The sequence below is a fragment of the Arvicola amphibius genome, chromosome 9 (assembly GCF_903992535.2).
Source record: "Arvicola amphibius chromosome 9, mArvAmp1.2, whole genome shotgun sequence".
Lineage (NCBI taxonomy): Eukaryota > Metazoa > Chordata > Mammalia > Rodentia > Cricetidae > Arvicola > Arvicola amphibius.
In genome coordinates this window covers 32,619,177-32,634,350 of record NC_052055.2, presented here as the reverse complement: position 1 = coordinate 32,634,350, position 15,174 = coordinate 32,619,177, and the positions used below count along the sequence as shown (strand labels likewise).

General features: G+C 50.8%; 1 protein-coding gene across 1 annotated transcript in view; it reads right to left on the bottom strand.

Moving 5' to 3' along the window:
• Dennd3 (DENN domain containing 3) overlaps positions 1-15,174 on the bottom strand; it is a 50,807-nt gene that overhangs the window by 30,733 nt on the left and 4,900 nt on the right. The window contains exons 2-8 of the mRNA XM_038343314.1: positions 11,092-11,368; positions 10,127-10,242; positions 9,429-9,562; positions 6,656-6,767; positions 5,498-5,617; positions 4,921-5,139; positions 2,407-2,528 (exon numbers count right to left, since the gene is read on the bottom strand). Coding sequence (XP_038199242.1) covers positions 2,407-2,528; positions 4,921-5,139; positions 5,498-5,617; positions 6,656-6,767; positions 9,429-9,562; positions 10,127-10,242; positions 11,092-11,368 — 1,100 coding nt within the window. The remainder of the gene's footprint in view (positions 1-2,406; positions 2,529-4,920; positions 5,140-5,497; positions 5,618-6,655; positions 6,768-9,428; positions 9,563-10,126; positions 10,243-11,091; positions 11,369-15,174) is intronic.

The window sequence follows — 15,174 nt, the reverse complement described above, 5'->3', positions numbered from 1 at the left end:
TTTGGAGCCTTTCTTTTCAAACATTACTTTTTAATGTATTTATTTGTATTTTACGTGCATTGGTGTTTTGCCTGCAATGAATGCCTATGTGAAAGTGTTGGATTCCCTGGAACTGGAGTTACAGACAGTGGTGAGCTGTCATGTAGGTGCTGGGAATTGAACCGGGTCCTCTGGAAGAGCAACCAGTGCTCTTAACGGCTGAACCATCTCTCCAACCCAACTTTGGAGTCTTTCAAACTTCTGATGATGGGGGCTGTAGAGATGGCTGAGTAGGTGAGAGGGCTTGCTGCTCTTCCAGAGGCCCGGGGTTCAATCTCCAGCACCCACACAGTGGCTTACAACAGTCTGTGACTGTAGTCTCAGGGGACCCAGTGCCCTCTTCTGTCACCCTTAGGCACAAGACACATACAGGGTACACAGACATACATGCTGGCAAAATACCTATAAACTATTTTTTTAAAAGTGCAGCTGGGTGATGGTGGCACCTCCAGTACTCAGGAGGCAGAGGCAGGCGGATCTGTGAGTTCAAGGCCAGCCTGGTCTACAAGAGCTAGTTCCAGAACAGGCTCCAGCTACAGAGAAACCCTGAAAAGCAAAAACAAACAAACAAGTGCAAAAACCTTCTAATTACAGAAGACATGGGGGCAGGGGTTGACTTCTGTACTTAGGTTGAGTGTTCCTTATCCATAATGCTTTATTTAGTAGAGTGGGGCTTAGTGTCTAGAGTGCTGGCCTGGCCTAGTATGTCCTGAGGCCCTGGGTTCTAGTCCCACCACACCCCAAATAAAACAGAAAGAAGCCAACTTTGAGAGCAGAGGTGTCTCAAGTGTGAGATTCTGAATACCTGCCCACACCCAGTGAGACATCTCAGGCTGTGCCCAAACCTAAACACTGAATTCATTTACGTCAGTCACACAGATGAAGGCCCTTTCCCACAGGATGTTGGTAAACCTGGGTTTTTAATGTGACCTGTCACAGGAGATCAGGTGACGCATTTCCCTCTGCTGGCACTGAGTCAGCACTCAAAATGTGACAGATTCTGAAGTATTTAACTCTTGGAGTTCCTGATTAGGGACGCTCCACCAATACACAGCGGACTCCATCCAGGCAAAAAGACTGCCCAGCAGGCCAGAGTGAGAGGTCAGGAAAGCCCAGCAAGCATGCTCAGGCCTCCCAGACCAGGGTTCCAGACCCCCAACAGAAGGACCAAAGAGGCCCGGAGAGCGGTGGTGCACATCTGTACCTCAGCACTCAGAGTTAGAACTAGGAAGACTGGGAGTTGAGGCCAGCCTTGACTGCTGTGGTGTTTGGATGCTTGGCCCATAGGGAGTGGCACCATTAGGAGGTGAGGCCTTGTTGGAGGAAGTGTGTCACTGTGGAGTCAGGCTTTGAGGTATTAGATGTTCAAGCTACGCCCAGTGTGACCCGCTGTTGCTTCTGCTGCCTGAGGGCCAATATGTAACTCTGCAGTCATGAACTGAACAGCAGGGTCTCTCTCGCTACCATTTCCTATGGCTCCCAAGGACAACAGTTCTAGAGCAGAGCAGGAACAGTATGACTCAAGGGAGCAGGGTATTGTGTGTGACACCTGCCCAGCCTGGGACCAGGGCCAGGGAAGGCTGATGCCACAGTGCAGCCACCTCCTGACTTACCAGCGCAGGCACCCCCAAGCCACCCAAGGATGGGGGCCTCTGCACTGTGGAGCTCTCAGGGCCCTCAGAGCATTGAATATCTGTGAATTAGCCCTCTGGGGAGAACGTTCCCACTGAGCCAACTCCAAAGAACCAGCACACAGTCAAGAAACAAGGCAAGGAGGTAAAACACAGGAGGAGGTCACTCTCAAGATGACCACCCTGAGTATCACAGCACAGAGGGCATTGCTGCCGTCACTGGTGCAGCTCTAGCTGAATCGAAGCACTTCATAATGTCCCACATATACCTAATGAATGTATGAATGAATGAATGAATGAATGAATGAGCGAGCGAGCTTAGGAGACCCCAGCACAGGGCCCAGGGGCAATGGACACAGCATTGAGAAGTTTCTTGGAACCTTCCTGGGTTTCCAATGTGCCCTGCCTCCGTTAGGCCGCGATTCATATTTAGACAAGATCTGAATAAAGACAAATCACTTTTGTGTAAGAATATTCACAACGGGGCAGAGTGGCACACACCTTTAATCGCAGCATTCGGGAGACAAAGGCAGGCAGATCTCTGTGAGTTAGAGGCCAGCCAGAGCTATACAATGAGACCCTATCTCAAAACACCAAAAATAAATAGTAATACAATTTCAAAAAATAATGTCCAAAACCCAAGTATGAAAAATATCTATGAGGATAACAAATTTGAGAAGTGGCAAACAGAGAATTGGGACATACGTGTGCTCCAACACAAGCCGTCCCGCGTTACCTCTGAATGAAGGTCTGTGCCAGCACAAGGGGGACATTAGGGATATCGACGTCGCTGTCAGAGGACGTAGAGCAGGTGACGCTCCCGTGGTCAATGTCTATCAGGACCAAACCATCCGCCTCCTGGAAGACAGAGGTCGAGGTATGAGTCTGAGTCTGCGCACACTTTTAAAAAGCCACGACAGTGTTTGCATTTGCTGAGAACGGTACCCGTGTTCCGCCACCCGGCCCAGTGCAAACACCTCGGCGGGCGTGCAGGATGCTGGGAGTTCTGTGGTGGGGAAGTCTAATGAATAGTGGCTGTGTGCACTTTATGACACTGTTGGTTCTGCCCACTCTGCAGCCTTCACTGCTGCCCATCTCCAAACTTGCACCCGTCCCCAGGCGGAAACTCTGCCCCCATTCAATGCTCTCTTGCCGCTTCTTCCTTCCGTTGGCCCGCGGCCTTCTGCTCTGGGTCTCTATGGCTCTGACCACTCTAAGGACACCCTGGGAGTGGCTCACTCAGTGTTCCTGCCACTCAGCAGTGTCTTGGAGGATGTCCTGGACTGCACCAGGGGTCAGAATCCCCTCCCTTGTGAAAAGTGAGCGGTTCACACGTAGATGGCCATCGGCCTTCTCTGAGTCGTGTCACCAAGGTAGTTGACAAGTTTCCACCACCCTAGGACAAATACTACATGGAGTACTTCACGGCGCCTTGAAGGAACATTCCAGAACTCCACAAATACACTCCCCACACTCAATGCCCAGTGTCCAGTCAGCTCTGCCACCCAGGGCCCAGACTACAAGGCTGAGTGCCCTCAATACAGTGGTGGAATTTCTGAAAAAAATGCATATCACAGGGCTCTTAAAGTCTTATCTCTGAGGGCAGGTACTAGGCATTAGTGGTACTGGACCCCAAGACTCCCAAGCCTGCAGAAAGAGACAGGGACACTTAGAAGATACCAATGTCTGAATGAGCAGACATGGGTCCCTGGCTAGGTGCACAATGTTACCCTCTGTGCCGAGGCCAGCTGTGCACAAAATGTGGCCGGGTTATGACTGTATAGGGACCCTCCCAGCTCTTCTCTGTGATCCCATCCAGGAGAAGCATAACACCAAACACACCCAAAATGCTGCTCTTGGAATCTTCCAGAATAAATAAATCACCCAGCAAGTTTCCTGCAAGATTCCTAACCAGCATTACTAAGTAAATACATATATAAAAGAGAAAAAAAAACAGCTTCCTGTCCAAGGAGCCCAAACAAGACAGCTTTTCATGAATGACATAAAAAAGAAACACCATTTTAAACCTCCTAGTACTGCCCCTTTTTTTTCTGGTCCACATGGCACACAGGGCGAGGTTTTCTGTCCCTAGCCGTCCTGGGGAGGTCTGAACAGCCTTTTCCTAAGCTATTTTTTAACACTGAGTCACTGGGTTTGGCAAGAACACAGAGGCCTGCTCACCCGTCCGCCCTCACAGGAGAAATGGGGCAGCTTATGGGGTGGGGGGCGGGGAATTTCCTTTAAATTTCTAGGAAACGTGTGGAGGACAAGGAAACTGAAACAGGCAGACAGCAGACCACTGGGAGGGTGAGACACGCTCGGTGTGCGGTGTGCTCCCTTCGCTGCTTTTGTCCATACCCAAAGTGCCCAGGAAAAAAGTTAAATGCAGGGCATGGTGGTACGTACAACCCGTAACTCCTGAGGCTGAGTTAGGAGATCATAAGTTCAAGGGCTGCAACAGTGAGTTCTGAACCCGCCTGAGCTATAGCAAGTCTGTCTCTCAAACTAACACTTCCTCCCCCATCCCTTTTCTCTCTTTTTCTCTCTACACCAGACCCACAGGTGCCCCTCCTGATACTGTGAGCAGCTTGCTGCATGCACGTGCATGCCATGTGTTAACAACGTGCAATGGATGCACTTACAACAAAGCAGGAAGCATGCTGCAGTGATAGCAGAGTGGCCATCTACAAGTCAGTCATGTGACAGCCCTGCCTACAAGAACATGCCCCTGCCTCCCTTCACAGATGTGGAAAGGGGCTGAGGGAGGGACTGGTTCACCCAAGTTACACAGCTAATTACCAGCAGAGGTTGGAGATCACAGCACTCCAGTGCCCAGATGTCTGTCCCCACTGAGCCTGCTGCAAGTCGCAGGTACCACTCTGAACCTAAGCTAACAGAAGGGAGGCTAACACAAGACTCTGGTCCTTGAATTGCAGGGGTCTTGATTTCAAACACATCCCTAGACCAAGAGACAGAGCAAATGAGACCGCACAGTGTGTGCACATGGTGCAGGGACGGAAGAGACTGTGTTGTCTGTGCATGTGTATACAAGTGCCTCGTGATGCCCAGAGAACGGCAGCCTGCAGACAGAATGACAATGCACTCCAGGACTGCAAGCACGTCCTTCCTTGGCCTCTCACTGCACAGGCTGCACACGGGAGACACAGAGTATCTCGGAATACAGTTTCCCACCAGCTGTACGACGGAGTCACGAGGGTTCATTCCCCCGAGTCTGAGCTCCCTCCCTAACCTTTCTGACTTCTTCAAAGTGGTCCAGGTGACAGCCCATGAGGAAAGATGTAGGAGCCATGACGAAGTCCAGCATCTGACCCGACAGGATGGGCACAAAGGTGTGCTGCCACTGCAGGGGGTGGAGGTAGACCACGAAGCACTCGGCGATGAGCGTCAACAGGGCCCAGTCTGAGGAGAAGAACACGATGCGCTGCTCCGTCAAGATGCAGGTCAGGATCTAGGGGAGCAAGAACGCTGTTGGCTTCCGCTTGCTTCTGGCTGCTTTGGGCTGCACATGGGAAACCCCTCTCCCCTCCCCCAGGACCAGAGGTTGCTTTTAGCCTCATCCCTGACTCTGTTTACCAAAACCGAAGCTAAGGCTGCTTACAGGAATGTGTGCAGCAGCAAGTGTCGGATTTAGGCACAGGGCATGAATACTTTGAGTGCATGGGTTCCTGGTTTCGTTATTTTTGGCAGTCCTGGGGTTCACACCGAGAGGCTGAAGCCCCATCCCTGAGCTGCACCGAAGCCGTGGCCTGCACTATAAAATGCAATTTAATCCTGTCTAGCAAGCAATGCTCCTGGCATCCACACACCTGCAACACCTTCTCAGGTCGGAAGCACAGCAGGGGCAGGTGAAGGTCCAGGTCGATGATGGGGCTCTCGGGGTCGGCTCGAGAAGGAAACACAACTTGCAGCGGCTTCATGTTAAATATCTATGAAGATCAAGAACCACTGTTAATTCAGAGTGTTGTCTACAACAGAGATCAAAATGCCCCACACTCAACAACTGGGCACATTAGAAACTGTGGTGAGAGCCAGGCCGTGGCAGTGCATGCCTTTAATCCCAGTACTCCAGTACTCAGGAAGCAGAGACAGGTAGATCTCTGAGTTCGAGGCCAGCCTGGTCTACATAGAGAGTTCCAAGACAGCCAGGGCTACACAGAGAAACCCTGTCTTGAAATGAGGGCTGGATGACCGAAGTATCGAATTATGGGCAGGCCTTTGGTCACCAAAGCCCAGGCCTGGTTCCAGTAGAGCCTCTGCCTCCTGACCCAGCAAGATGAAAGAAGCCACAGCCACACACACTCTTACTGCCGGGAACAGCACCGTGCCTTCCTGGCTCCCAGGGGGATGGGACAGTCCCTGCAGCCCTCCTTCTCTTATGCTGCTGTTTCTATCAGCATTTTATTCCAGCCATGAGAAGAGTAACTAACACAGCTTCACTGGGGGTTCCTGGCAGCCTGAAAGACACTAGTAAAATTTCTTGGGCAGGAACCCAGTTGGGGAAATACCTACCTGCTGTTTAAACAACATAATGGCTCTCCTAAGAACAGAGGCCAGGAGGCTGGCTACTTTTATCAGTTGGATATATAGGAGAAAAGACAAAAAAGCCCCACACCCAATTCCCAAGACAAATAAATGAAATGAAAGCTTTTAGGTAAAAGCAAAGGACTTCCTTAGGCTGAAAGTTGAGCTCATAGTTTCTGAAGAGCGAGAAATGATCTTGTGAGTTAATACTAAACAGACCCATCCCACACCGGGCACAAGCCTCTCAGGCAAACCCCCAGTCCAAATATCGAACTTTTTCCTGTAGAGATGAGTATGTAAAACCATTCAATGAGAACTCCAGGAAAGCGATGTCCGGAGAACAGGTTAAACATGGATGAAACTGGAAATGGTTTAAAGTATTCTGACTCAACGATCTTCGACACATGACAGAAAGACTCAGCCTGGTTCCGGGTCTCATTTACCAAGTGGAGCGGCCCTGGTGGTGGGCTGGGTATTAACGACAGTCTTGCAGCAAAATCTTTTATGTGATTGTCAACTTCAAAGTCTTTGCAGAGCTTCAGATGAGTCAAGAGACTGAAATTTAAAGAAAAGCCACAAAATTAAACAACAGTCTGATTGTCACCCTCGGCTACTTTGGTTTTGGGTGCTAATAATTTGGGCTAGAAAGTGTGTGTGTAACTGCTTGCACGCTATGCTTCAGTGGAGAAGACTAGGAACACAAGACTTTGAACTGCTCGAGGAAGGTTCCACAGTGCGTTTTTGTTTTGTTTTTCGAGACAGGGCTTCTCTGTGCAACAGAGCCCTGGCTGTCCTGAAACTCACTCTGGAGACCAGACTGGCCTCACTCTCACAGAGATCCACCTGCCTCTGCTTCCCAAGTGTCTGAATTAAAGGCCTGCACCATCACACCTGCCTGGTGCATTCAGGCTTTGAAAGTAAAACTTTAAAATGTAAGGGGTGGCCAGGTGTGGAGCCCATGACTGTGATCCCAGCACTCAGGCTAAGGCAGGGAGAACCAGCCTAGGCTACACACAGAGATTCTGTGATAGCCTGGGGGCAGAGGTCTGTCCCATGGGAATGGACTGAGGGGCAGGAGAGCTTGGACGTAGTCACATGGGATATAAGTGGGGAACCCACACAGACACGGCAAGGCTTTGCCACTACCCCACTGCACCTCAAAAAAACCTTCATCTTCATAATCGCATGGTGGTACCTGAGGGGACTGGTTCAGTGGCAAGTTAGCCCAAAGGAGGGAAATCTGACCAGAAGAGAAAGTGACCCTGCCTAAGGAGCTAGGCAAGAGCCTGGAGGTTATGGATGAGTGAAGATGTGTGGTGTCCATAGGGCTGAGTACTCATGGGGTCCCTCCTTGTCAGGCAGCCCCCCCCCAGGAAAGACAACCCATCTATCACAACCACAGTTCAAAGAACTTCTACTTGTCCATAAATACCAAATAATAACTATTCACAGGTCTTATGTCAGGATGTAGAAAAGCCAATATTCCATACTTGAATTTATTATAAAAATATAATAACATCAATGTAAAATTTTTAAAGTAAAACTGCCTATAATCTACTGTCCCCAACACAAATGTGTTCTTTCTGTTGTGTATCCAAAGCCTGTTTAGACATGCCACTCTGGTTGGTTGAGGTAGAATCACCTGTAGCCCACACTGGCCTCAAACTTGCCAGTTAAGGATGACTTGAACTCTTGCCAGGAGGGCTGAGATGGCAGATGTGGGCCACCCCCCAAGTCCTCAACCCCCCCAATACACACACACACACACACACACACACACACACACGCACACACGCACGAACGCACGCGTCTGCATTTCTGTCCTTTGCTCCTCTCTAGCTGTTCTCCACTTCTGACAGGGCAGCCATGGCCACAGAAGGAGGGAACTCAGAAAGCACGACAGGAACCTTCTGAGGTCACATGCTTGCACTGGCACCCAGCAGGAGGGAGTGCCACCACGTGATCAGTCAAGCACTGAATTGGCACCTAGAACTGACCCGGGAAGAATAAGAAAGCACCTGTCCTCAGCCGTGAGCTTCCGACAGCAAAGGGTAAAATGCACCGCCTGCTCTGTGGCACAGGGCCTGGGAAGAAGCAGAGCTGTCTGCTTCCAAGGAATAAGTAGCGTCGGTGAGGAGGTGAGGAGGGACCAGTCCTAAGGCCCCTCACCATTCCCTGGGCTGGCAGACTTTACCAACCAAGTTCTCTGTTCTACAACGACACTGTCTACAGCAGACATCAGACTGAACTATGCCCAAGAGGCAGCTCTGTTTGCAAAGTGAACCATGAAAACTCTGGAATCCAAATATGCATGCTGGGAATTCACAGAGATTCCTGCTTGGCCAGCACGCTTTTGTCTCGCTCTGTGACCTAAGTGTAGAGTCTACAACAAGTGTCCCTGAGAAGACACCAAGTGCCATTTAGCCACTCAGTGAGTCTGAGGACTGCTCTTTTGTCTTGGGAAAGGGAAAATCATGCTGCCTGCCACCTGTCTTTAGTCAAACTGGTAGCGCCAATCCCAGACCATGACCTTTTTAAATGTGGCCCAGGCTAGTCTCAAACTCCCTAAGTAGCTAAGGATTCCATTTGATGTTACTGCCTCTGCCTCTCCAGTGCTGGGATGATACGAGCTACCAGGCTGGGTTTATGCAGATGTAACCCAGGGCTTTGGGCATGGTAGGCAAACAATCTACCAGCTGAGCTACACCTCTAACCCTTGTCCTCAGAACTCCCACCCAATAGCAGCAGAAAGGATTATTGATGCTGCCAGGATTCGACATATTTGTGAATGTCAATAAGTCATCCAGTAATGACAGCCTGCCGATTCTCTCAGGTCATGAGGCCTGGAGTTTCTCTTCATATACATCTCTTTTTATTTTATTTTATTTTTATTATTTGTTGTTGAGACAGGGTCCTACTCTGTAGCCCAGGCGTGGCCTGGAATTCACTATGTAGAACAGATTGGTCTCAAACTCAAAGTAATCCTCCAGCCTCAGCTTCCAAGTGTTGTGATAAAGAAAGGCATGCACGGCCATACCCAGCTACACTCTTTTAAGAAAAAAATAATAAAACTGAAGCCCTTAGTGCTGCCTTCTTCCTGCCATTCTGATTCCACATGTATTGATGGAAACCCCAGGCTTCCCACAGTGCTCCTGGGACCACCCGACCATGGCCCACCAGACCTAAGGCTTATTAACAACACTGGCCCCAACATACCAGGAGAGGCAGTCCTTGAGGGAATTGTAGTATGGGAACCGAGACACCACGCACACGGCGAACGGCACAAAGCGTCTAGCTGAGCTCACGCTGGGCTCCCAGTGGGTCTTGCCATTGTAGAAACAATATTCATCCTGGACAAAGGGCAGCAAGGACATGTCACCTCCTGTGCTGACAATACAGGCCTAGACTGCCGAAAGTTGGCATCTCCTACAGAAATGACATGTAAGGAAGGGGTCTCCACCAACTCCAGCCTTCCGGTCTGTATAGACGTGTCCTGCAATGGGTCACACCATGCAGCACTGGAGGGTTTTCAGCAAGGGCCAGGGAGCCACCCTGGAGACCTCCAGCTTTGGGATGAACAGAGACATACGACTAGAACACAAAGGGACACACAGCACAGCCCTCAGTGACAGACTCTATTGCAAAAAGACCAGCACCAGGCAGTTCCACATCATGGAGTGCTCCGAAGACAAATCCAGAGACAGAAAGCGGCTGAGTGGTTGGTGGGGCAAGAGGAGGGGAGCTGAGCGAGCCGGAGCTGGGAGATGGAAAGTTCCGGAGGTTGTATGTGCTGGGAACGAATGTCTCAGAGTCACGCAATGGCTGGAAAAGTAGCAAGCGTATTCTTACACGACAATAAACAACAACAAAGAAGGCCCATCCCGAGCTCAGAGGACAGAAACAGATCCACCTACATGCAGGGGTCGGTAGTACTGGGCGACCACACCGTAGGTTCTGTTCCCACAGACATCCGTGAGGACCAGGAAATGGATGTAATCCTCTTTTGGTTCCGAAGTCACACAGACGCCCCCTGCAGGCAGATCAGAAAGAAGGGGGAAGCCCGGGTGGCTGCTTTCTGCAACAAAGACCTAGGTAACATATAAATAAACTTCACCTAGTAACCGCCAGGGGCTTTGATGCTCAAACCACGTTCTGCCCCCAGGTCTGTTCTAGCCAGCTCCTTTCTTCAAAAGTTCCCCAGCCTGCAGTTTTTGACAGTCCCTCCACCACACACACCCTGCTTCTAGGCACAGCAGATTCACCTGTATATTTATTTCTCGGTTATGACTCTTGCAGCCAGGAAAGGGCAGCGGGCTTGAGGGCGGACCAGAGACAGAACATGATCCAGCCTTTGGACTGGGCATGCCACACAAGTCATTTAATGTTTCTTAAGGCCAGCAGGGACATGAGACCCAGACACACATCTCCTCGATTGGCACTGGTGTGCTCAGAGATAAATGGCAACCTGTTCCTCTTGTTTTAATAAACAGGAAGCAGGGGAAAGAGAGGGAGGGGCAGGCGCCCTCCTGGCTTCTCTAGCTTTAACTTCCCCAGAAGTTAAAAAGACTGACTTTCTAGGTGCCACGAGTATATCTGTGATCGCAAAACTGGGAGGCTGAGGCAGGAGGATTAAGAGTTTCAGCCAGTCTAGAATACAGAGAAAGATCCCACCTCAAAAAACACTGACAAAAAAAAGGAAGGAAGAAAAGAAAAGGAAGGAAGGAAGGAAGGAAGGAAGGAAGGAAGGAAGGAAGGAAAAAAGCAAGCCGAATCCCATTATCTAACCCTCTGTTGCCCCCAGTGTGGAGAGCTCTGGAGCAGAACACTCAGTGAGGAGGCAGCAAAAGGACACCCACCACAGGCTGCCACCAAAGTGTACCTGGGAAGCACAGCTGGGGCAGGGCAAGGAGGTCCACGCCCCCTGGGATGGTAATGTCCTCAGAATCGGGCCCCTTCAAGTCTACGGGGTGACTCTTCCAGGTCTCCATCCTGGGCTTTTCCCTCTTCTTCCGGAAGGACCGCCTCCTGGCTTTGCTGAGAGTACAGCTGTTCCCAGGCACCTGGCCATCGTCTTTTGCGGTGAAAGGAGGCACGAACACAGACAGAACTTCAGGGGCGAGGGAAGAGGGGTTCTTTGCTCCTCGTTTCTGGGCAATCTAAGAGAGGGAAAACAGGAGTCACTGTAAGTGTGGCTGGGGAGATGGTACGGAGGGTAAAGCTGTACAAATACGAGTACTGGAGTTTAGATCCCAGCGCCCAGCCATAGTCCCAGAGCTCAAGAGGCAGAGAGAGGGGATTCCTAGGGCAAACGGGCTAGCCAGGTCAGGTGAATCAGTGAGCTACAGGTTCAGTGGGAAACCCTGCTCAGTAGCTAAAGCGGAAAAGGTGATCAAGGAAGATATCCAACATCAACCTGTGACCTCCATATGCATGAGTGTGTGTGGGCAAAAACACACACGTAGCCACATACATGTTAGCACAGCTAAATGCAAAAAGAAAAAGTGACTGCATGTGTCCACCCTCATTCATGACACCCTTTCTAGGTGGGCAGCCTGTTCACATCTCTGCTTCTCCTCCACGCACACAGGCTCTAGCAGAGAACCCTGTCCTTGAAGGCTCCGGTCAGCAGGTGACTCTTCCCAGAACTTCCCAGGCCCCATGTGTGCCCCACAGGCTAGGAATTCAGAAGCTTCTTATCTTGTTGGTACCAAGCACCACAGTTCAGAGCTGGGTTCCGTGATACACAGTCACAAGTTCAAATCCTGGCTCTGCTCTGAGCTGCTGAAAGCAAGCCACTCCATCTGCATTTTCCTCTCTGGACTGAGCGGGGGCCCTTAGGCAAGCACATGGGTCAAGGACTCAGTCAAGGGGAAGCCCCTGGGAGCACTCATGTGTGCCCTGCCCAGAGTGGTGAGAGGGCAGACAGAGACACTCTCAACCTTGTCATAATGCACAAGCACCTGCGTCACTGTGATACTTCTCAGGTCCCCTGGGACACTGCTCACATTCTACCCAGTCTCTGACAATCTGGGCAGATAAGCAGAGAAGAGGGCAAGGCCTTGGCAGACAGAGTGCAAGGGACAACATCTCTCTCCATTGGGCGCATGGTTCCCTGGAATCAGTAAAAGCTGGAGAGGCCACCCAAATTCTCTTAAGCCCCAATTGGAAGGCTGTGCTGTAGCTCAGTGGTAGAACACTTGCTTACTATGAGCTCCATCCAGTACTGCACAGTGAAGCAAAGCCGGTATAGAATGCCAGGCATGGGTGGCGATTGGGCAATCATTGACACCTTGGGAAGGGCACTGTCCCAAAAGCAATGAGATCATGACAGGCAAAGAAAGGAACAACCGCAGGTCAATATTTAGTAAAAGCCAGAGGATCGCGTAGGCATGGTGGCACAGATCTGTGACCCCCAACAACCTGGGAGGAAAAGTAAGGAGGACCTGACTTCAAGGTCATTCTCAGAGACACAGTGAGCTTAGGTCAGCTGAGCTAAAGGACTCATAAAAAAGTGGGGTAGGAGAGCAAGACAGCTCAGCAGGTAAAGGCATTTGCTACCAAGCTTGAGGACCTGCGAACGGCCATCACCAGAACCCATGTGGTGGAAGGAGAGACCCAGTTCCCACAAGATGTGACTTCTACACACATGACGGCACTAAAATGTCCCCACATGTGGCACACACAAAATAAATTTTAAAGTGTGTGTGGGGGGGAATCAGAGGAAGGAATGAGAGCTCCCTCCACCCAAGGCTGTTCTGTGAGCAACACGTTCTGTCAGCAAAGAGACTGAACTCTCTGTTCTCACTGACCTCTTCACCTTTGGTGGACACAGACCCGTGGGATTAAGAATCAAAACTGCAACATCCATGTCTCTAGTCATAGAGGCGGAAAGTCTGCTACCAGAGTCCGTAGGGCTGATGTTAAAACACGACCCTCCACCTCTGCTTCCCTTAGGGCTACAGGGACAGAGGGAGGCGTCCCTACACCAAGAATCATCTCCTTGTCAATCACAGGTGCAGGAACAACAAAATGTGCCCCATGTAACATGGGAGACTGTGTTCTGGGACTCCCTTGAATCCAGCCTTCCTCTGCTCAGTGCTCCTGCCTGGCTCATCGCAGGGCCCTCTTCCCAGCTTGGAGCCCTTAAGCCAACTCCCAGTTCCTGGAGTGCCCTCCATGTGAAGGTATAACCGCAGCAGAGGCAGACAGCTCCCAGGCTCTGCCAGTGCAGACACTCCAGCTGGCCTCCCTGAGCCCCCACTGAGGATTGGGGGGCACCTTTCAGGTTCAAAGTTGAACGGCTGATTTCCAAAAACCCCTTTCTTCCACCTACAGTTTTTCTTTACTTTTTTCTTAGCTGTTAAAGAATGGCTTCTCTTAGAACTAACACACAGCGAAACACAGAGAAAAGCAGAGGGCAGGCCTCAGGAAGTGGAAGCCCCCTGATGTCTTTACTGAGGATGAAAGAGTCTGGGTTTGGGGACATAGGATTCCAACCTGTGGACATTGCATCATCCTCCCGCCATTTGCAAACTCCACCTTGTCACAGCCTGAGCAGGGCTCACTGCCATCCGTGGCGTCACATCTGCAAACCAGCACCTGACAGCCTGTGTCTCAGAGTGGGCTCACGTGCCCCAGAAGTAAACCTCTCATGGCTCTACCTGACCGGTGAAGACAGCTCACCCACCTGGTGTGGTGGTGACCAGGCTGCCGCCAGTCCACATTCAGACTCTTCAGGGAGCCACCAGATCTCCCAAACACACCAGGGACCTGGAGAGAGGCAGAGGCCCTGCACACACCTAGCTGTCCCTGAACCCCACTCAAGTGTCTGAATGTCACCATCATTATCCCTTCTCAGGTGCAGATCACGCGTGGACATGTATCACAGTATTGTGTACCCCTGAGCAAAATGATAGCCCATGCCCCAGGCCAAGGTACACCGATGCCATCCATAGCTTATCCTCTCAGGGGTCTTGAAGTATTCCAGACCTCTGCATCTGACTCTGATGCTCTTCAATGACCTGACACACTCCAACTTCCTGCCTGCTCCACCTCCTCACCAGAAAGACCCTCAGTGCTCACTCATTTACTAGACAGGAGCCAGAGGGTGAGCTGCTGCAGACCTGTCCCACCAGAGTGCCCACAAGGCCTCCTCCTAGACCTCCCCTCCAGGGTCACCACCTCCCCCAGAGTCTCCTTGCAGACCTCGACTTCCCAGTGCTTTGGGTTTCTCTGCCCCACTGACACTACTCCATCATCGAGGTTGTGAGGGTAGGAAAGTCAGAGGATATGATACAGTTCTGTGACCTCATCCAGCGCCAACGGCTCCCAGGGGATGCTTTCCCTGGGTTTGTATTTCTGGCACCGGATAAACTCTGAGCCTCCAGTCAGTCTGGATTGTCATCACACCAAAGCCGATGCCTTGTGTCATCCTCTCTTAAGTCTCGTAAAGTGGTGCGCTCAGATGTCTGCAGAGATGGCTCAGCAGTTAAGCACACTGGCTGCCGTTCCAGAAGTTGCATGTTCAATTCCCAGCACCCACCGGGGAAGCAAACAATCATCTCTAACTCCAGTCCCAGGGGACCTAACACCCTCTTAGTCCTCCTTGAGCACTGTACACATCTGGTACACAGATGTACACACAGACAAAACACCCATAAACATTAAAAAATAGATCTGAAAAATAATTTGAATAATGTGCTCAGTCAGGCATGGTTGGTGTCTTAGTTAAGGCTACTGCTGCAGTGATAAAACACTATGAGCAAGGGAAGGAAAGGGTTTGTTTGGATTATGCTTCCCCATCATAGTTCATCATCAAAGGAACTGAGGACAGGAAATCAAACAGGACAGGAACTTGGAGCCAAGGGCTGATGAAGAGTCCATGAGGGGTGTTGCTCTCATGGCTTGTTCAATCCGCTTTCTTACAGAACCCAGGACCACCAGTCCAGGGATGGCTCTACCC